We start from the raw sequence: 21,910 nt of genomic DNA on the forward strand, positions 1-21,910 counted from the left end.
GGGAAGGAGGCCAGGTGCCAAGGAATGCGGGCAGCACCTAGACGCTAGAATTAGCAAGCAAGCAGGTGTTCCCCTCCAGCCCCAGGAGGAACAGTCTGGCTGACACTGCGAAAGCCCAAGGAGTCCATGTCAGACTTCTGAGCTCCAGCACTGTGATACAGGCACCACAACTAACACATCATCCAGTGTAAACAGCTTACTCTAGGACAAAACTTGAGGGGAGTTTGAGTCTTCAATATACATCACATCAGTGTTTAATGCACACTAGTGAATTTCAACAATATTATACTTTGCTTCAAATAAAATCAGAAATTTAAATTTAAAAAAGAACATTAAATTCTACCCAATCAACATGTTGTCATTCTTTTAATGATATTTCAGAACAAAGAAATGTCACAGTTATATAGGATTTTCATCTGGCACAGGGCACAAGACACAGTTACAAAAGAGAAAATAGTTTTACAGCCCTGAAATACATGACTATAAATATTTGGGAAGTTCATTCTTATAGTTCTCCTATAGCTGTATACTTGAAACGACAATTTGCGGAGATAGAAAATTAAAACCTTTTTTTTAATTAGAAACATGTAGTACATAAATTAGCCCTTCTTAACTGCCACAGGCACTCCCTCACTCCCCGCTCCTGCTTGGCCGCTGCATCCCTGCGAGCTCCCTGTGTGCGTCTTCTCTGTGGTTATGTGTGCCGTGGCTCCTGGCATCACTCCTTCCGTTCCGCTCCTCCCGGTGACTGCACTGTGGCCGCCTTCCCGTCTCCCTTTGCTTGTAGCCACCAGGGCTTGGGCTGCGGCTCCTCTTCCTCCTCTCATCCCTGCTATGGCCTCTGCTGCTCCCTTCACGTCTTTCAGATCCTCTTTCTGGCCCATGATTATGGCTTCTGGACTTGGTGTCACTATCACAATGGCTCCGTTTGCTATTCTCTCCAGAATGTTCCTGTTTTAAAAGCTCAGGTTTTTCCTTGGCTTTTTCCTTGCTGTGACTGCTAGAAAGTTCTTCACAAAGTTTCCGCTTCTTAGATTTATCTATCTCTTCAGAATCATTTTTATTCCTTGAATATTTGCTTTTCTTCCTTTTCTTCTTTTCTTTTTTCTTACCTTTACTGTCACTGTCACTCTCAGTACTGCTTTCCGACGTCTCAGTGGAGGAAGAGGAGGAGGAGGAGGAAGAGGAGGAGGACTTGTTTTTATGTTTTTTGTGTTTATTTCTGCTCTTCTGAATCTTCTTCTTTTTTCTATCTTTTGTCTTTTTCTTTTTTTTCTTCTCAAGTCGATCCAATTTCCTGTAATTGGGAAAAAGAGGAACAAATTGAAAAACTATCCTTTCACCAACAATTGCAGAATTGTCAATAGGCAATTTTTATTTTCTTAAGAGCTACTGAAAATTCAATCCATATATAAAGACACTACTTATTAAATGACAAATAATTTTTCCCTTTTTACTTTATGTAAGACATGGACACATAAAGTTTAAATAAAAAGATAAATGCATTAAGTCAAGTCTCTGAGTATGATCATCACTAGTAATGACAATTTGTTTTTAAAGACTTATTTTTTTTTTCTTTTATTGGAAAGGCAGACATACAGAAAAGGGTGATGCAGAAAGATCTTCCATCCACTGGGTTCACTCCCCAAGTGGCTGCAACTGCCAGGGCTGAACCAATCCAAAGCCAGGAGCTTCTTCTGGGTCTCCCACGTGGGTGCAGGGTCCCAAGGCTTTGGGCCATCCTCAACTGCTTTCCCAGGCCACAAGCAGGGAGCTGGACGGGAAGCAGAACTGCTGGGATTAGAACCGGTACCCATATGGGATCCCAATGCATGTAAGGCAAGGACTTTAGCTACTAGGTTATGGTGCTGGGCCCTGTAATGACTGTTTCAAAAACCATTGTGAGGTAGGCACTTGGTGAGGGCCATGGTTTAGGAGCAGGTCCTGTGTCTGATTCTAGCTTTTTGCTTAATGTACACAGTGGGAGGCAGCAGGTGAGAGCTCAGGATGTTTGCGGGCATTAAGGGAGTAAATGAAATATTTCTGTCATCTCCCTCTGCCTTTCCAATAAAAATTAAACACAAATTTGAAAAAAATCACAGTGTAAGAATTTGAAACTATAGTACTGTAAATGAAAATGTATGAAAGATCTGTCATACTCATTAGACCTCAGATGAAAAATTAATTTTATATATGATTATTTTAAAGTCTGGAAATATTACTCAACATTGATGACTAAAACTGAAGAGTATTTGCTCCAGAAATTATGCATTAGAATATACTTAAAATTTTTGATACTATTTTTTGTTATGTAAGACAAAAACAAACACATACTAATTTCCAACACTCGTTTACTCTTTAAAATAATTCGGACAACTGTATCCACACTATGAATGTTCAGCGAGTACGTCACAACCCCAGTTTCGCTGAATCAGTGTCTTGCTGCGCTCTCCAAGCATCAGGACTCCACACATGAACACGTTAGAGCTCCCTCTATTGGACTCAGCAGACATTTCTGGATTTCTCAATCCAAAGGAAGTCTATTTAGCAACATTTGTATTGACTTTAAATTTAAGCATTCTTTTCAGTATTCTTCATGAAATACTGGAAAACTACAGGGCCAAAACAGATGAGAAGCAAATACCCATAATTTCATCAAATTGTGTGTAAAAAAAAAAAGTTATATACAAATAATTAGTACTACAGTTATTTCCAAATGTATTATAAAAACTGCAAAACTTGGTCTTAGGCAGTCATTTGATTGGCTAATGGTCCTCCTTCCAGTGCTGGGATCCCATATGGACACCGGTTTGTGTCCTGGGTGCTCCACTTCGTATCCAGCTCCCTGCACATGGTCTGAGAAAGCAGTCAAAGACAGCCCAAAGCCTTGGAGCCCTGTACCCGCATGGGAACCCAAGAAGTGCCTGGCCTAGCTCCTGGCTTTGGATCAGCTCAGCTCAGCTCTGGCCACTGCAGTCACTTGGGAAGTGAACTGGCCATTGCAGCCAAATGGGGAGTGAATTAGCCAGTGTGGCCATTTGGAGAGTGAACCAGCAGGTGAAAGATCTTTCTCTGTAAATCTGTCTTTTCAATAAAAATAAAGTAAATCTTCTTTATAAAAAAGCACAATACTTTTGTAGTATAATCTGAACATCCGAATATATAATCTTGCACTTATTTTTTTCCTTTTTTAAAAAGAGATTTATTTTATTTTTATTGAAAAGGCAGATATATAGAGAGGAGGAGAGACAGAGAGGAAGATCTTCCATCTGGTAGTTCAACCCCCCAACTGGCTGCAATGGCTGGAGCTGAGCCAAACTGAAGCCAGGAAACTGGAGCCTCTTCCAGGTCTCCCACACGGGTGCAGGATCCCAAGGCTTTGGGCCGTCCTCGACTGCTTTCCCAGGCCACAAGCAGGGAGCTGGATGGGAATTGGGGCTGCTGGGACTAGAACCAGTGCTGATATGGGATCCCAGTGTGTGCAAGGTGAGGACTTTTGCCGCTAGGCTATAGCGCCAGGCCTAATTTTGTACTTATTTTTCTTTCATCTTTTTGTTTTTGTTTTTGTTTTACAGATATTTACTTGTTTGAAAGTAGAGTTACAGATAGAGGGAAAGTCAGAGAGATGGAGATCTCTCATGTACTGTTTCATTCCCAAGATGGCCACAACAGCCAGACTGAGCTAGGCTGAAGCCAGGAGTCAAGAGTTGCTTCCAAGTTTCCCAAGTGGGTACCATGGGTCCAAGTACTTGGGCCATCTTCGGCTGTTTCTCATAGAATACTAGCAGGGAGTTGGACTGGAAGTGGAGCAGCCAGAATGCAAATCAGCACCCCTATGGGATTCTGGTGTTGCAGGGAGCAGCTTTACCCACGACACCACAATGCCAGTCCCATATGCTTATTTTCATATTACTGAAAGAATTATAATACTAACACTGAAGGATAACCCAAAAAATGTAATGCACGGTTTAAGTACCTTCATGAGCTCTTATGATTAGAGTTATATGACACAACGATGAAACATAAATAAAAAACAAATCCATCAAATCTAAATTCTTAATTACCGAAGAAGTTTCTGTTTTTGTTTGGTTGTTAGGGATTTCAAAAATTCAACTTCTGGATCTTCTTCGCCCTCACTTGCAACGTACTCCTATGTAAAGCAAGACATCATTAAATTGCTGGATTTTTCAGATAAGTTACTTATCAGACAGGAAAGAAAATATTTATAAATAAGTTTGGTACTAGGGACATATTCATAGTATACAGATGCTTATGACATTTTGAGTTGGGAAATGAGAAGGAATGTAAACTTTTTCTTGTGGTTCCCCTGCACTAAGAGGTTAACACGACTGCTCTGCCAGCATGAGCGAACTTTATTAGGAAGAGGACAATAGAGAAATACAGGTACAGCCTCACATAGAGCATGGCTTCCAACTCCATCTCCTTAACGAGACACTTGCTTGTTTAAACATTTCACTGTTGCAAACATTTTCTGTACTATGAACAGTTCAATAAAGAAGTTTAGAGTTGCTTCCACAGTTCTGGGGGGTTTGTTTTCATATACGTCTCCCCACTGGCCCTCCTTCATGTCAGGTATAAGTTAGCAGGAAGCAGAAAACAACCAGCTCATCATCACTGAGATATTTCATCCACAGAAATCCAGAGAGGCAGTTTCATTTTATTAAAATATAGGTTTATAAACAATTTCTCATTTAGGTTAAAATAATAAAGTGGCAAAATCAAAACATATCTTAGGCATTTTCCTTGCGCTATCTTACTTTCCTATGGATATATGCATATTGGAAAACATTAAGTAGCAATTCTCAAGCAATCACATTTAGATTTATAGACATTTTCAGCTTACTGATAAAAAGATCATTACCTGTGATGGATCATTTACGGTCAAGTTTCTCCCCAGTACATTTCGTTTCAGTGCGAACCCACTGTTTCTCATCTCCGCTATTAGCTCCGAGGGGTGCATCGATGGCCCTGTTCACAAAAATCACAGTTTGAATGTATCGTTTATATCTCGCTACCTTTCACAGACTCCACAGTAGGAATGCAGTTGAAGCTTTGTTAAGTAAAATCACAGCTAAATCAACTCAATAATCTTCTGCTGAGCAAATAATCAGATATGATTTTCTAAAACAGCAGTCTGGAGATTCAGAATAGAAAATAATTGCATTTTTCTTTACGTGCAAGGGGATTCTCTTCTTATGTAACTTTGTCATATTGCAAAAGATACATTTAGATGCTCTCTGGTTCACAGCTTTTAATATTAAATCAAAACAAAATGAGAAAAAACTACAATTAAACTTTTAATGGTTATTCTCTCAGTATAAGTTTATTTAAAAGAGACACTTTTAAAGGCACATCAGCAACTTTATTATCTAGATGCCAATTCAAAATTCAAATATCAATATCAACACGGAATACATTACCATATGCTTGCTGTTATCAAACACACACACCTATAGGTAACCATCAGGCACTTTTACCCTACTGTGCTTACACCCAGACACTTCTGTGAGTGCAAGGTGGCGACATGCAATTTTAGACTGACAAAAGGATGTGCTTGATTTTACTTTTCATAAGGTCCTTTTGTAAAATCCCAAACTGAAAAAATAAGCTTTATCTGGTCTCACATTATGGACTAGCAACAAACACATTTAAAAAAAAAACTTTTTTTAAAGATTTATTTTTATTTTTTTTTATTGGAAAGGTGGATATACAGAGAGGAGAGACAGAGAGGAAGATCTTCCGTCCGATGATTCATTCCCCAAGTGAGCGCAACGGGCCGATACTATGCCGATCTGGAGCCAGGAGCCTCTTCCGGGTCTCCCACGCGGGTGCAGGGTCCCAAAGCTTTGGGCCGTCCTCGACTGCTTTCCCAGGCCACAGGCAGGGAACTGGAAGGGAAGCGGGGCTGCCAGGATTAGAACCGGCGCCCATATGGGATCCTGGGCGTGCAAGGCGAGGACCCTTAACAACTTGCGCCACCGCGCTGGGCCCAGCAACAAACACATTTTAAGAAATACTGTTTTTTAAACTCTGTTCCCTTACCTCAGCATTAGGTTATGTAAGGTCACTCATTCCTCTTTCCTGTGTATTTCCTTGCTTCACTGCCTTTTTGCAGGTAGCAAATTAACAACAACCTCTCAATGGCAGCTACTTAAAGATTCTGGCCTAAATTATCACTCTGGCTTAAATGGGTCTGCTCCTGTAATGTAAGGTAGTTACTGCAGACAAGAATTCGTAAGGGCAGGGAAAGGATAAAGAAACCTTCAAAAATGGATTCTCTAGTTTACTGACTAGATGATTTCTCTATTTCTTTTTACTGCTTTACTGGGCTTCTATTAATTATTTGCACGTTCATCTACATGCTACCATGCAAAACAGAGATAAGCAATAGCAGTTGTGATAAAAAAAATGTGCTTGGGGGTGCCTGCACTGGGGCCTATAGCCACATGCAGACCCATGTGGGCCTCTGGTATGACAATTTTTACTTGTTTTTGTGGTGTGTGTGTGTGTTTAAAATATTTATTTATTTGAAAGGCACAGTTAGAAGAAGCAGGGAGAGCAAGCTCCCATCAGCTTTTTCCATGTATATTAGCAAGGAGCTGGATCAGAAGTGGAATATCCAGGCACCCAGACGGGTTGTTGGTGGTGTAAGTGGCAAGTTAACCCACTATGCCTAGACTCCAGATTCAACCAGTTGTGTTTAATTAAACTACATTTAGCACAAGACATCTTCACACTTTGTTATTACAGTAACAGTGGCTATTAAAATTACATGGGCAGAAATGACTGCAGCTCTCTGAGAATTCAAAATAAGCAGATAACAATTGATTATACAGATATAAGCATAAAATAGACTCTACAAATACATCCAAATGCAAAACACCTATTTTTATGTTTGGTATCTTATTCATTTTAGTAGCAGTGGAGTGCAATTTCAGGAGTGTTCTGTTCACTCTTTTTTCTTTTGTAAGTTTTACTTATCTTTATTGGAAAGCCAAATATACAGAGAGGAGAGGAGAGACAGAGAGGAAGATCTTCTGCTGGTTCACTCCTCAAGTGGCCACAGTGGGCTAGAGCTGAGCCAATCAGAAGCCAGGAGCCAGGAACCTCTCCTGGGTCTCCCAAGCGGGTGCAGGGTCCAAAGGTTTTGGGCCGTCCTTGACTGCTTTCATGTGACACATGCAGGGAGCTGAAAGAGAAGTGGAGCAGCCAGGATACAAACTGGCCCCCATATGAAATCCTGGTGTGAGCAAGGCGAGGTCTTTAGCCACTTGGCTATTGTGCCAGTCCCCAGTAATATGATCTTAAAAATGTATTTTGAGGGTGCAGCACCATAGCATAGCAGTTAAAGTCCTCACATTGAGTGTGCCAGGATCCCATAGGGGCCCCAGTTCTAATCCTGGTAGCCTAGCTTCCCCTCCAGCTCTCTGTTTGTGACCTGGGAAAGCACTTGAGCATGGCCCAAAGCCTTGGGACCCTACACCTGCTTGTGAGACCTGGAAGAGGCTCCTGGCTCCAGGCTCAGCTCCGGCTCTTGCAGTTGCTTGTGGATTGAACCATTGGATGGAAGATGTTCCTCTCTGTCCTCCTCTCTGTATATCTGCCTTTTCAATAAAAAATAAATATTTTTTAAAAAAATGTATTTTGAAAGATGCTTAAAATGTTATCACAAACAAAATATGACTATTTCCATGAAAGCACAATCTTCTGTCTTTTTGTTCTTTCCTAAACTGTTTCCAGTGAATGAGCCACTCCCTGTCACTAAGTGTGAAAAGGACACTTACGATATACCAGTCATAGTATTTGATCAAGAGGGAAATCCATGACTAGCGGGAATTGTTAGGAATTATCTTATACTTCTGTCTGATTCCCAATATTATCCTACCATTTCTGCTGTAAGAATGCTTCTAGAAAGTCATCTTTGAAAGGGGCTAAAATAAGGGGCATGGTAGGAACAAGCAGCATCAAGTTCCAGGGGAAAAATGAACAAAGCTATTAATAAAATGTGTGGGTGATTTTTATTTATATAGATGAGAATGTTTTATGTATGATTTTCTAAAGGTTATGCAAGAACCAATTGTACTGAATTGTAATAAAATGCTCCATCCTGGGAGTTTTCCTAATGCAATGCCAGTTCAGCTGCATGGAGGTGGGAACACTGCGCTTTCTTACTGCCTTCATCCCAGCGTCACAATGGAGACAATAAACTGACCTCTATTAAAACACACAATTTACAGGAAATATCAAATATTTCATTTTAGTCTATGTGTATGAAAAATTCACAAGGGCAAGAAAATAAGGAACTCTCCTTACTGTATGCTAGTAAAAATTACTGTTCATCAGCAACAACCTTGCCTTAAACAATCACGAGTTAAAGAACAACTTGCATTTGATTATATCTTTATTACTGAAATTGTCAATTTATATGCAAATGTTTCAGTGGTGACACACTGGCCACAGTAGTTACCAAATAATCCAGAGGGCTAAGAAAAATCATTTGAATTCAGATAAACATTAAATATGAGAAGGTAGCATTCTGCTTTATGGGAATATGACTGCTCTTAAAAAAAGTTATATATCCATAAACTTCAAAAAGACACTGAATCATTTCCAATGTTGTGGTGTAATGGGTTAAGTCTCCTTCTGCAATACCAGCATCACATATGGGTTCAATGGTTTGAGTCCTGGATACTCCACTTCGAATTCAGCTCCCTGCTAATGCAGTTGGGAAAGCAGCAGAGAACAGCCCTCACTATTACAGCAATTTGGGGAGCAACAAGCAGATGGAAGATCTCTCTCTCTCCTTTTTTTCTCCCGGAACTCTGCCATTCAAGTAACAGTGGTTATGGAGCAAGGGCAGCTTGAAAAGGGACAGACGGACATTTTCCAGGGTGATGGCAATGTGCTCTATCTTGTCAGAGATGTTAGGTTCCCCAGTACATAGGAGTATCAAGTTCAAACTTCAGAGTGGTACATTGTACTTAAAAAAAAAAAAAGAGGCTGCACAGGTTATTTTAAACCAGCTGTGTCATCATCGCAGTGCAGATTCTAACTGTATCAGTGTATCACACACTGAACTGTGACAAAAGCCCTGTGTAGATGATCTGAACTTACACACCTCTATATTTACTTAATCACTAAACATTATCCCAGAAGAGATAATAAATAGATTTACAATAGTTAGCAAAGTGGGCTGGCACAATGGCACAGCAAGTTAAGCTGCCATCTGCAATGCTAACATTTCATACGTTGCTTCACTTCTGATCCAGCTGCTCTAGCCCTGTCTTCTCTACATCTGGATGGGAAGTGGAGCAGCCAGGACATGAGCTGGCACCCAAATGGGACTCAGCACATGCAGGGCAAGGATTTAGTCACTAGGCTACCACACTGGGCCCAAGGCTTCAATTTCTGTTTGCTGTGCTCATATTTTATAAAAGGCCACAGGGATACAAAAATAAATTGAGATATGGTCTCTCTTTCATAAGAAATATATAAAGAGAAAGAAATAGAAATTCAGTTTGGTTTTAAAGCTCTCACAGAATTTAGGAAAAGTGGGGTGTGTATTGTTGCACAGTGTATTAAGCCATCTTTTGGGACACTGCACACCACATCAAAGTGCCAGTTCTAGTCCCTGTTGCTCTGCTTTTAACCCAGTTCCCTGGGAATGTGCTGGGAGGGCAGCAAAGGATGTTCTATCTGTGGGTTCCCGCCATTCATATGGGAAACCAGGATGAAGTTCCAAGCTCCTGGCTTTGTAATAGCCCAGCCCTGGCTGTTGTGGGCACCTGGGTAGTGAACCAGCACATGAAAGATCTTCCTGTCTGTGCCATTCTGCCTTTCAATTAACTATCTAACTAAGAAAAATCAATTTAGGAAAAATAAAAAGCATAAATGGATTCTAAGTGAGGTGAACACACATAGATGAAGGTTTATGTTAAGTTCTTTAAATTGATTTGGGCAGAAGAATTAATATTTACTAGGTGGACTAAGCTTCACTCATTCGCCTTATCCCAGGGAACCACAAACTAATTTCCTTTCCCTGAAGCTGGCCGATCATGAATAGATGGAATGATGGTAATAAGAAAAGTCATGCAAATGAGAGCTAGGACTGACTGAGCTTCCCCATGCTCCTTTGAGATCTCAGGAGGCGCAGCCTCGCCGGCCTCCACACATGCCTCCACCACAAGGCATTCACCCCAGAACAGGATTGCAGGGCCTGACTCCGAGGATCAATTGCCTAATCCTCCCCCTTAAGCGCCAGAGATCCCATATGAGCTCTGGTTCATGTCCTGGTTGCTCCATTTTCTCATCTGGCTCCCTGCCTGTAGTCTGAGACAGCAGCAGAGGACAACCAAAAAGCCTTGGGACCCTGCACCCACATACGAGACCTGGAAGAAGTTCCTGGCTCCTGGCTTCAGATCGGCTCAGCTCCAGCCACTGTGGCCACTTGGGGAGTGAGCCAGCAGATGAAACATTTTTCCATGTCTTCTCTCTATAAATCTACCTTTCCAATAAAAATAAATAATTCTTAAGGAAAAAGAGAACGTTTGTTCATGTCAAGATACATTTCGAGGAACAGCCGCTGTAATAACAAATTGAATCATTAAATTCTAATGTACAGAAATAGCTTGAAATGACATAACCACCATTAATCATCGAAAGTAAAACCAACCATAATGTGAAGCCCTCATCAAGAGCAGCTCCTCAGCCTTCCGAGAATGAGGACATGACCGGCTTTACTGAATAATCACACAGGGCAATATTCCTTTTCTGCTAACTAGCTTTCCCTTGCCTCAAAAAAATTAAATCTAACTTCAGTCATTAAACAATGTTTATATGTTTATTTTCTTTTTTCCTTCCCTTCCCCTCAATATCTTCACTCTCCAAATAGCCACAAAGACCAGAGCTGAGCTAGTCTGAAGCTGCAAGTTTCTTTAGGCTCTCTCACGAGGGTGCAGGGACCCAAGCACTTGGGCCATCTTCTGCTGCTATTCCCAGGCCACAAGGAGGGGGCTGGATCAGAAATGGAACAGCCAGGACTGGAACTGGTACCCAGAGGGATACTGGAATCACAGGCGGAGGGATCAGCCTATCGTGCCACTACACTGGCCCCCCTATATATTTATTTCTTGTTACTTAAAAGACACAGAGACAGAGAGGCAGGATATCTTCCATTTGCTGGTTCTTTCTCTGAATGGCAGTAACAGCCGGGCCTGGGCCAGCTAAAGCCAGGAGCCAGGAATTCCATCCGTGTCTCCTGTGTGGGTGGCAAGAGTCCAACCACCCAAGCCATCAGCTGTGGCCGCCCAGCCTGCATCAGCAAGAAGGTGGTCAGAAGCAGAGTAGCCGGGACTTGAACTGGTACCATGATGAGAGAGGCAGACATCCTAAGCAGTGACTCAACCTGTGGCACCACAACACCTACCCCAAGGTCCATCTTTTATCTATTAGTTACAATAACTGCCTAATACTGTCTGAACATACTTCATTCTTGATACTAATGGTGTTGACAAGTGACAGAGGAGACAGTGCTATGCTGTACTATACAGCGGCTTGGGACGCCAGCACCCCGCCTGTGCACCCCTCTGAGTTGTGGCTGCACTACTTTCAAACCAACTCCCTACTAATGAGCTTGGGACAGCAGCTGCTGATGACCAAATATTTGGGCCTCTGTCACCTAGGTGGCTCCATGCTGTCCTAGGGCTGGCTGTTGTTACCATTTGGTGAGTGAACCAGTAAATGAAAGTCACTTTCTCTTTCTGTACCTCTGCTTTCCAAATAAACAAATCATTTGAGTTATGAGGTATTTACCTCCGCAAAGGACTAAGCTATCTCCTGGGACCACGCTCTTACACTCCTGGGACTGATGAGTTACCTTCAGGAGTGGGTTGAATCCAAACAAACCAATGTCAGTCTCTGGTTACAGCGACACAAGCGGGACTGAAACACCGCCTGTTTTAGGAGGAGGTTAGCCTTCCTGAGATACGGGGCCCACAAATGCTCCTCCTCCGCAGGCCTGTGCCGGGCACTCCCAGCCTGCTACAGCGGTAGTCACGCTAGACACACTGGCAGGACTGTCTTCAGGGAAATGCTGCCTGCCAGAACTCTGTAACGGATCCGGGGGTTGTCAGAGGGCAACGGAGTTATCACCTTTCTTCTTACAGAGGGTCCCCCAGCATGGTCCTCCTTCTAACAAACCTTATGATCAGACAATTATTCTCGGAAAATTTTCAACTGTTCCCAAATAATAAAATCGCCTCCAACATGAAGGACGATGAAAAGACAAAGGAGCAGCATGTGGGAGCTCCTGTCACAGAAAACCTCTGTCGGTGCTACGGAGCAGCATAACACTCCTCCAGGAAAGTAAAGCAAGCCCAGGGAAAGAGGTCTGCTACACAAATAGAAAATCACACTTGCTACCTTTGTTTATTAACCTTCACATGCTTAAATATATTAAAAATTATGGCATAAACAACAGAGAGTGGAGTCACTTGAAATACCAAGTATCCTCACTATGACTAGAACTTACATGCAAGGAATATAAAGAAAAAGCAAGTTTGAATTTATGTAGTACACTCAGTGATAAAAATGTAAAATCAGACATAGTATACCTAGTCAATTCTGCATATTTAAAAAATTATAGCTAGCCCAACAATTATGAAAAAATAACAAATATATAGTAACTATAACCTAATCATCTCCAAAATGATTAGTAAAAATGAAACCTGCTAACTAAATAATTAATGCTAATCCACTTTAATGTTGTACTTTTAATTATATGAGTTTAATTTTTTAAAAGATTATATTTGGGCCTGGCACAGTAACATAGTGGCTAAAGTGCTGGCCTTGCACATGCAAGGATCCCATGTGGGTATTGGTTCTAATATCGGTGGCCTTGCTTCCCATTCCCATCCAGCTCCCTGCTTGTGGCCTAGGAAAGCAGTACAGGATGGTCCAAAGCCTTGGGACCCTGCAACCACATGGGAGATCCAGAAGAAGCTCCTGGCTCCTGGCTTCGGATCGGTGCTTGGTGAGTTAATCAAAGGATGGAAGATCTTCCTCTCTGTCTCTCTTATTCTTTGTAAATCATCTGACTTTCCAATAAAAATAAACAAATCTTAAAAAACTATAATAAAAAAGATTTATTTGTAAGTCAGAATTACAGAGGTGGGGGGAGAAGGATACACATATTGAGAGAATCTTCCATCTGCTGGTTTGCTCTCTAGATCCTGGGTGGTCAGAAGGACCAGGGCTGAACCAGGTGAAGCCAGAAGCTTCATCTGCATCTCCAATGTGCGTATCAGGAAGCCAAACTCTGGAGCCACCTCCCACTGCTTCTCCCAGACCATCAGCAGGAGGTGGGTCGGAAGCGGAACAGCTGTCACGTGACAGGCACCCACATGGGACGCCAGCACCACCGGCAGTGGCTTTACCAGTTACACCACAATGCTGACCCCTATGCTGGACTTTTTAAAAAAGTTATTTTTCAAAATTTATTTAAAAGGCAGAGAGGAAGAGGGAGATACAGAGAGTAAGCAATCTAACATTCACTGGTTACCTCAACAAATGTCCATAAGAGCCAGGAGTGGGCAAAAGCTTAAATCAGAAGCCCAAACACTGCCTAGATCTCCTGTGCAGGCAGGGTCCCAAGTACTTGGACCATCATCCTCTGCCTATCCGGTGTTGTGGATGATCTAGGTCTGTTATGTATTAGGGAGTTGGGTCAATAGTACGGAGTAGTCTTGACATTCTGATATGGGATCAAGTATCTTTTTTTTTTTTAAAGATTTATTTATTTATTTTTCACGACAAAGTCAGATATACAGAGAGGAGGAGAGACAGAGAGGAAGATCTTCCGTCCGATGATTCACTCCCCAAGTGAGCGCAACAGCCAGTGCTGTACCATTCCAAAGCCAGGAGCCAGGAACTTCTTCCAGGTCTCCCACACGGGTGCAGGATCCCAAAGCACTGGGCCATCCTCGACTGCTTTCCCAGGCCACAAGCAGGGAGCTGGATGGGAAGTGGAGCTGCCGGGATTATAACAGGTGTCCATATGGGATCCTGGCATTCAAAGTGAGGCCTTTAGCCACTAGGCCACGCTGCTGGGCCCAGGATCAAGTACCTTAAGAAGTGGCTTACTAATTGTACCTCTCCTACCCCCTTATATTGCTTTTCTATTGAAACTTCAGGGTTTTAGTGCAACATGTACGGCTTGAAACTTCTTATCCTCACAACAAGAAAAAATCTGGGGGAGGGAAAAAAAAAAAGAAAATCCACAAGTCTTAGAACTATCACAGAATTGTGAACACAGGGTGAGTTGCTACTATGAAAACTGGGAGATCTGTGATACAGGCCAACACTGTGGCACAGCAAGTTCAACTGGTGCTTAGAACATCAACATCCTATACCAAAGTGCTGGTTTGAGTCCTGGCTGCTTTGCTTTCATTAAGCTTCCCGCTATGGAAGGCAGTGGAGGATGGCCTGGGAATCGGCCTCTGCTAGGTGTGTGGGAGATCAGGATAGAATTCATGCCTCCTGGCTTTAGCCTGGCCTGTATCTAGCTGCTAAAACCATTTGAGAAGTGAGTAAGTGGATGGAAGACATCTGTCTCTCCTTCTGTCTGTGTCAGGCTACCTTTCAGTAAAAACAATTAAGTTCGGGGTGGCTGTTTTGCATAGTGGTTCAGATACTTTATGACTTATCTGCATCCTGTATCAGAGTATGTGGGTTCAAGTCCTTGCTCTGCTCCTGATTCCAGCTTCTTAGTAGTTCACATCCTGGGAAGCAGCAGGTGATAGCTGAAGAACTGAGTCTCAGCCCCCCATATAGGATTCCTGGATTGAATAACCAGCTCCTGGACTTGCCTGGCTCTGCACTGGCTGTAGTGGGCAAGTGGGGAGTGAAATAAGACAGGAGATCTTTGTTATGTCTGTCTCTCTGCATTTCAAATAAAGCAAAAACAATTTTTTTTTTTTTTAAGATTTATTTATCTGTATTTGAAAGGCAGATTCCCAGACAGAGGGAAAGATCTTCCATCTGGTTTACACCCCAAATCATTGCAATGGCCAGAGCTGAGCCAATTCAAAGCCAGGAGCCAGGAGCTTCTTCTGGGTTTCCCATGTGGGTGCAGGGTCTCAAGGCTTTGGGCCATCCCTGACTGCTTTCCCAGACCATAATCAGGAAGCTGAATCGGAAGTAGAGCAGCCAGGACACAAACCAGTACCCATATGCAATGACACATTTGAAGGTGAAGGATGAGCCTGTTAAACCACAACAGTGGCTCCCCAAAATTTTTTAAAATAAGAATTAACAGCGTACTGTCATCAGTAATTGATACAGAAGTCAGCTGTAGGAATTAAAAACTGGTAGGAATTTTTTTTAAAAAGTAGTTGATTAATTGTTGGAAGCAAAATATGGACTAATTTGAGACACTAGAGATTCCTGGAAGCCAAACCTCAGTGACACTCTCCCACACTGAGGTATACTTCCAGGAGCTGTACCAGGTTCTCACTGCACAGACATTTTTGAGATTGTTTTACATGAAATATCTGAATACATGAAAGCACACACATCTTTTTTTGTAACAGGCTTTATTATTTTTACTTTTTAAAGATTTACTTGAAAGGCTGAGTGACAGGGAGGACATGATTCATTCCCAAATGGTCACATTATCTGGGGCTAACCAAGCTAGTACTCTGGAGCTCCATTAAGCTGTTAAAAATACTTGTTCTGTTTAAAATATCCCACTGTGGATTTTTAAAAAAGCATTTAATTTTAATATACATTAAAACACAAAGTGACTGACGTGCTAAGCATCAATGATAAGAACAGAGTTATAGAGGAAGCAGGTAGGTTAGTCATTTCAATATATTGTAATATAAAAATGTTTTAGCTTACAAGTTTTACATATAATTTTAAGGTATCCAGAGTGGATGAAAACTTATAAAGTTAAAGTGATCGGTAGAAAACATATTCTAAACCAGCTTAGCCCAAAGAAGCATTTTGATTGCCTAATTTAACTTTGTAAAGGAGAAGTAAATCTTATAGCTGGTCTCTGTAAACCTCACAGCTGGAACATTCTAACAGTACCTCGCAGTTTCCAGTGATCAAAGTAAGTTACTTTATATACTAAACTAAGAATTTCATAATAGAAATAATGTAACACCAGGGGGTGCGGTTATCATGAAATAATTACACTCCTGGGAGATTACAGGCACAAGGCTGTACCCCAGGGGTGTGATTATCCCATGATAACCACATCCACTGAAATTGCCTTATTGCAAAAATAATCTCTATTCACTGGTGAGACATTATTCAATAGGTGATTTTTTTTTAAATGAAAAGATGTTTTTTTAGTTTGAATCAGCAAGTGGATTAGGAAATTGGTTAGTTTATTTTTCACTGCATTTAAATTCAGAGTACAACATCATTATTTGCTTTCCTGTTTGATACAGAATTCTGATTTTGTTTTTAAGAAACCTTTAATAGTTTCTATTAGCTGTAGTTAAAATAGCACTGCTCAATTCAGACCAAACTTTAAAGACATTAATGGAGCAATATAATTTTTCATTATTTATTCATTTATTTCAGGGGAAGGGAGGGAAGGAGAGAGGGAAAGAGAGAAAGAGAGAAAGAGAGAGAGAGAAAGACAGCATGAGAAAGCATTCCCATCTCTTGGTTCGCTGCCCAGATGCCTGTACCAGCCAGGAGCTGGGAATTTAGTACCGATCACCCACTGAGGTGGCAGGGAACCAGCCCCGAGCCGTCACCTGCTGCTTCCTGGGGTCTCCATCACCATGACGTGGACTCAGGAGCCAGACATGGGGATGAAACCCACTCTGACATAGGCCGCACCTATTCCTCACAATTCTAATTCAATCATTTATTTCTGTTTACTTTTTAATTATCCTAAAACAATGCTATTTAAAAAATTTATACATCTATGAGGTTACAAAAATTCAGTTAATTACGATAGCCTGGGAGGGGTAGGAGGGATAAAAGAAGTCTGGGTTTAAAAAACCAGAAGTGGATCGCTTCTTGGCCTTTTGGCTAAGATCAAGTGTAAAAAACCAGAAGTGGGTGTGGCTTACAGAGTGTGACAAAAACGCTGAAGTAAGATGTTACTAGGGGAAGCCAGTATGGAGTAGGTACAATTCTATACTTTTTACTTTGAAAAAAACTATTCTGAAATAAGAAGTCAAAAATGTATAAATGTTACTGTACTTCTGCTTTTGGAAATACAGATAAGCAAAAAGACAAGCCTACAAATCTCAGGTAATCCTACAACCTAGACATAATTACTATTAATATTTGGCAGGCGAGAATTCTATCACTGAACCACCAATGTACAACTACTATTAATATTTGGTCTATTTTCTCCAATCCTTTTTCTTAAAGTCTTGTATCTCTGCCTGCCTGATGATTTAACCCATTTTGGTGAAATGTTGAAAACAACATTTGTAACATTGAAAAGTCTTCATATCACTCAATGTTACTGTATCATATAGTATTTCACTGCAACAATATTCTCCCATTGCAACAATATTCGACAATTATTCACTTCGTATTTTTTAATTAGATATTTAGGAGTTCTTGCTCTTTCACACACACACACACAATTCTTTGCAACTAAATCTTTGGGAAGTATCCATGATTATTTCCTAAGGATAAATCTATGATTTTGTAATACATACAACATAATTTAAATAAACACACAGAAAATGGCCCTAAGCTGATGGTTCTCAACCCTGAATGTGAGGGTTGTGGCCCAGTAAACTATGACTAGCAGCAACACCAGCATCCCATATTAGTCCTGATTGGTCCACTGAAAAATTATTTGTTTTTATTTGAAAGGCAGAGTTTGAGAGAGAGACAGAAAGCACGAGTAAGCACGAGAGATTCCATTCACTGGTTCACTCCTCAGCAGGTCTGAAGCCAGAAGCAAGGAGTTTTCTCTGAATCATCCACTTTTGGTGCAGGGTGGCCCAATGACTCGGAACATCCTCATTAGCAGGAAGCTGAATCACAAGTGGAACATCTGAGACTCAAACTGGCATCCAGAGGAGATGCTGGCGCCTCAGGCTGAGGCTTAACTCACCATGCCAGCGCGCTGGCCCCAACTGACTCACTTGTGATTAAGCTCCCTGCTAATGCTCCTGGGGAAGGAGTGGTGAGGATACCCAGATGAAGCTCTGAATTCAGCTGGAACAGCCACAGCTGTGGGACATCTGAGGCATTAACCAGTAGATTTCTTTTTCTCTAACACTTTCTTTCAAATAAATAAGACTTTCACATCTTCTGTAGTATCACAGCTGGTGTAACTTGCTTATATTTTACCACAGAGTTCAATGTCTCCAGAAATTCTTAGGTAGGTAAGATAGAGAATGTGAGAAATTAAAGTACCCTGTGTGTCAGTTTTCTGTTCTCACACCTTGTGAATTTGAAACAAAATCTATACTAGAAATTTTCCAAATATCTTATTCTATAAAGCCTAAAGCAAAGAATTCAGTTTACTAGTTATTTCTCATCATGAATACATCCTTTACAACATTCCCTTCTTTCTTACGTTGTTCCAATTATTCTGTAAATAAATTTAATATGGAAGTATCACGGAAAATATTAGTCTTCTAAAGAATATCATATGGTAATCAATGTGTGAAAAGCATAAATTTTAGGCTTCTTTTAAAATTTTAATTAATCACATTTTAATAGAACCTAAAAAGTTATCCATAACTTCACTAAATAAATAATTTTAGGTTTTCACATTTCTTTCTAGTCCTAATTTATATGCCTATAATTTTATGCCAGAATCATAGATTCAAATAATTTAGCTCTCTTAATATTATAAATTTTATTTTGCTATTCACCTAGTGCTAGATATTTTATAATACTAAAAAAAATTGGAAATACTGATATGTGTTCCTTTTATTTATTTTTTAAAAAGTTCTTTGAATATACCACCATCCTTCCTTTTCCTCTATAACATTCTTTTGTTCTTTTTTAAAAAAAGATTTATTTATTTGTTTTTATTGGAAAGTCAGATATTCAGAGAGGAGAGACAGGGAGGATGATCTTCTGTCCGATGATTCACTCCCCAAGTGAGCGCACACGGCTGGTACTATACTGATCTGAAGCCAGGAGCCAGGAACCTCCCTCAGGTCTCCACCTGGGTGCAGGATTCCAAGGCTTTGGGCCATCCTCAACTCCTTTCCCAGGCCACAAAACGGAGCTGGATGGGAAGTGGGGCTACGGGGATTAGAACTGCTACCCATATGGGATCCTGGCATATGCAAGGCGAGGACGTTAGCTATTAGACCACTGTGCTGGGCACTATAATGTCCTCTTTTACACACATACATGCACACACACACTATTCCTTGGCACCATTTTGCTAAAAATGGTCTTCTGAAACATTCAGATCATGAGCAACATTTTAGTGCTCAGTTTCTAGACTTCTCTTCTTAGGATTCTAGTCCCCTGGGATTAGAGTTGGGAATCAACTCTAAATAAAACAGGTTAAGTAAAGCTTTCAATTTGGTATACCTGGGAATCACTCACTGGCTTGCAGAATCAATCATCAAACTTTTTTTTTTTTTTTTAATGTTTTACTTCTTTATTTGAAAGGCAGGGCAACAGATGGGTAGAATGGAGACAGAGGGACAGAGAGGGGCTGGCTGTGGGCAGAGTAAAACTGAGGTCTCCAATCTGCTACTTTGCTTCCTAAATGTTCAAACAGCCAGTATTGGGTCAGATTAAACTTGTGAACCAGGAACTCTCACCCAGGTCTCACACAAGTGATAGCAACCCAAGTAGCTGGGTCACCCCGGCTGCCTCCCAGGCACAGAAGTTGGATCAGAAGCCGAGGCGGGATGGATCTGAGGCATTAGGATAAAGCATGCAGGCATCCCAAGGGGCAGCATAACCCACTGTACCACAATGCCTGCACCTGGCCCAGTGTAGAGGTATTCAGGTATAATTCTAAGTAACTGAAGTCATTCAAATTAAACTTTCAGTGCTTATGTTTTTCTTCTAATTTGGTCAACCTGTTTAAATTTTAATTCTGTGAAGGTCATTTTAGTCTCACATCCTATATTAACTACATAATTTAATAGTTATTCTCTGCTAAATAAATTCTTCCATAATACTTTAATTTTGTTTCCTTAACTAGATAACTAGTGTGTGTGTGTGTGTTTAAAAGATTTAACTATTTATTTCACAAGTCAGAGTCATAAAGAGAGGGAAAGATAAAGACTTCCATCCACTGGTTCATTCTGCAGATGGCCATAACGGCCAGAGGAGGGCGGGATAAAGCCAGGAGGAGCGAGCAGCTTTTCCCAGATTTACACACGTGTAGGGTGTCCAAGCATTTGGTCAATCTACCACTGCTTTTCCCAGTGCTGGAGTGAAGCAGAAAAACCAGAATACTATTTGGTGCCCATGTGGGATGTGACTGTCACAGACAGCACTTTCACCCGCTATGCCACAATTTTCTGGCCTTGCTATTGTGTTTCTCAAGTGTTATTTATGATTGAATTACAATCTAGAAGTAGGGCTTGTGTCTTCTGTGAGCTTTGGACATAAAATTAAAAAATGAAGCTTTGCAAGGTATCAAATATATAGTTGCCAAATACAATTATTTCAAAAATTAAACATGAAACTTTAGCTCAACGAACTAATTTTCAAATACAGTTGCTATTTCTGAGTCATCCTCTTACTATAAAATGTATACATTTTTGGGCCTGGCATGATGGCTTAATCACTAAATCTGCAGGCACTGGGATCCCTTGCGGGTGCTGGCTTATGTCCAAGCTGTTCCACTTCCCACTCACATTCAGCTCCTTGCTTATGGCCTGGGAAAGCAGTAGAGGATGTGCCAAAGCCTTGGGATCCTGCACCCACATGGGAGATCCAGAAGTTCCTGGTTTCTGGATTCAGATCAGGCTGGGTCAGCTCTGGCCGTTGTGGCCATTTAGGAAGTGGGCCAGTGGACAGAAGATCCTTCTGTTTCTACTTCTCTCTGTAAATCTGATGTCATTCTAATAAAAATTAATTTTTAAAAAGGCATGTATTTTTAAATCTTACAGGTTATAAAAGTCATTCTAGAATCCCATTTTAACTATTATCACTGAAAGCCTAACATTTTGTAGTTTATCTTTACTTGTTTCCTTTGTTTTTTTTAAACTTATGCTCTTATTTGAAAGGAAGTGTAACAGAGGGGGGGAAAGTCACAGACTTTTTATCCACTGGTTCTTTTCCCAAATTGCTGCAACAGCCAGGTCTGGGCAAGAATGAAGCCTGGAGCCAGGAACTCTTACCAGATCTCCCCCATGCTGGCAGAGCCCAATTACCTGGGTTGTCTTCTGTTGCCACCTTAGGTGCATTAGAATGTAGCTGGATCAGAATCAGAGCGGCAGGATATAAACCAGCAAACCAAAAGGGATGCTGGTGTCACAAATGGTAGTTTATCCTGCTTTTTCACAATGCTGGCCCCTCTTTGCTCACTTTTCAACAATAATGCTTTGGTTCCTACATTTTGGTATTACTCATTTCTTGTAACTTAATACATCTTGAGATATATAGCATTATATATACCTACTGCTATATCCATACATGTATGTCTTATTGGCTGTAAAGTAGTCAAGTTTGGCAAAAGATGGCATTAATTGATTTAAAAAATTTATGTGTCAGGCACTATTCTGAGCATTTTGTACAATGAACTCACTTAGTGTTCACAGTACCTTGATGAGATGGGCACTGCCACACTCTCTGGTTTGGATATTAGCAAACCAAGCCTCAGTTCCTCAGCTCGGAGTATCAGGGCAAGGGTTGCATCCCAGGCAGCCCAGCAACTCCACACTGTGCCACCTGCACTCTTCAGCCCTGAGCACAG

The 21,910-nt window shown here is 41.0% G+C and overlaps 1 protein-coding gene across 1 annotated transcript in view; it reads right to left on the minus strand.

Moving 5' to 3' along the window:
- Positions 1-353: 353 nt before the first annotated feature.
- Positions 354-21,910, minus strand: part of CIR1 (corepressor interacting with RBPJ, CIR1) — a 35,383-nt gene continuing 13,826 nt past the window's right edge. The window contains exons 8-10 of the mRNA XM_040971735.1: positions 4,883-4,989; positions 4,065-4,150; positions 354-1,297 (exon numbers count right to left, since the gene is read on the minus strand). Coding sequence (XP_040827669.1) covers positions 631-1,297; positions 4,065-4,150; positions 4,883-4,989 — 860 coding nt within the window. The 3' untranslated portion in view covers positions 354-630. The remainder of the gene's footprint in view (positions 1,298-4,064; positions 4,151-4,882; positions 4,990-21,910) is intronic.

The sequence above is a fragment of the Ochotona curzoniae genome, unplaced genomic scaffold (assembly GCF_017591425.1).
Source record: "Ochotona curzoniae isolate NIBS_2020 unplaced genomic scaffold, NIBS_Ocur_1.0 contig_2210, whole genome shotgun sequence".
NCBI classification, from domain to species: domain Eukaryota; kingdom Metazoa; phylum Chordata; class Mammalia; order Lagomorpha; family Ochotonidae; genus Ochotona; species Ochotona curzoniae.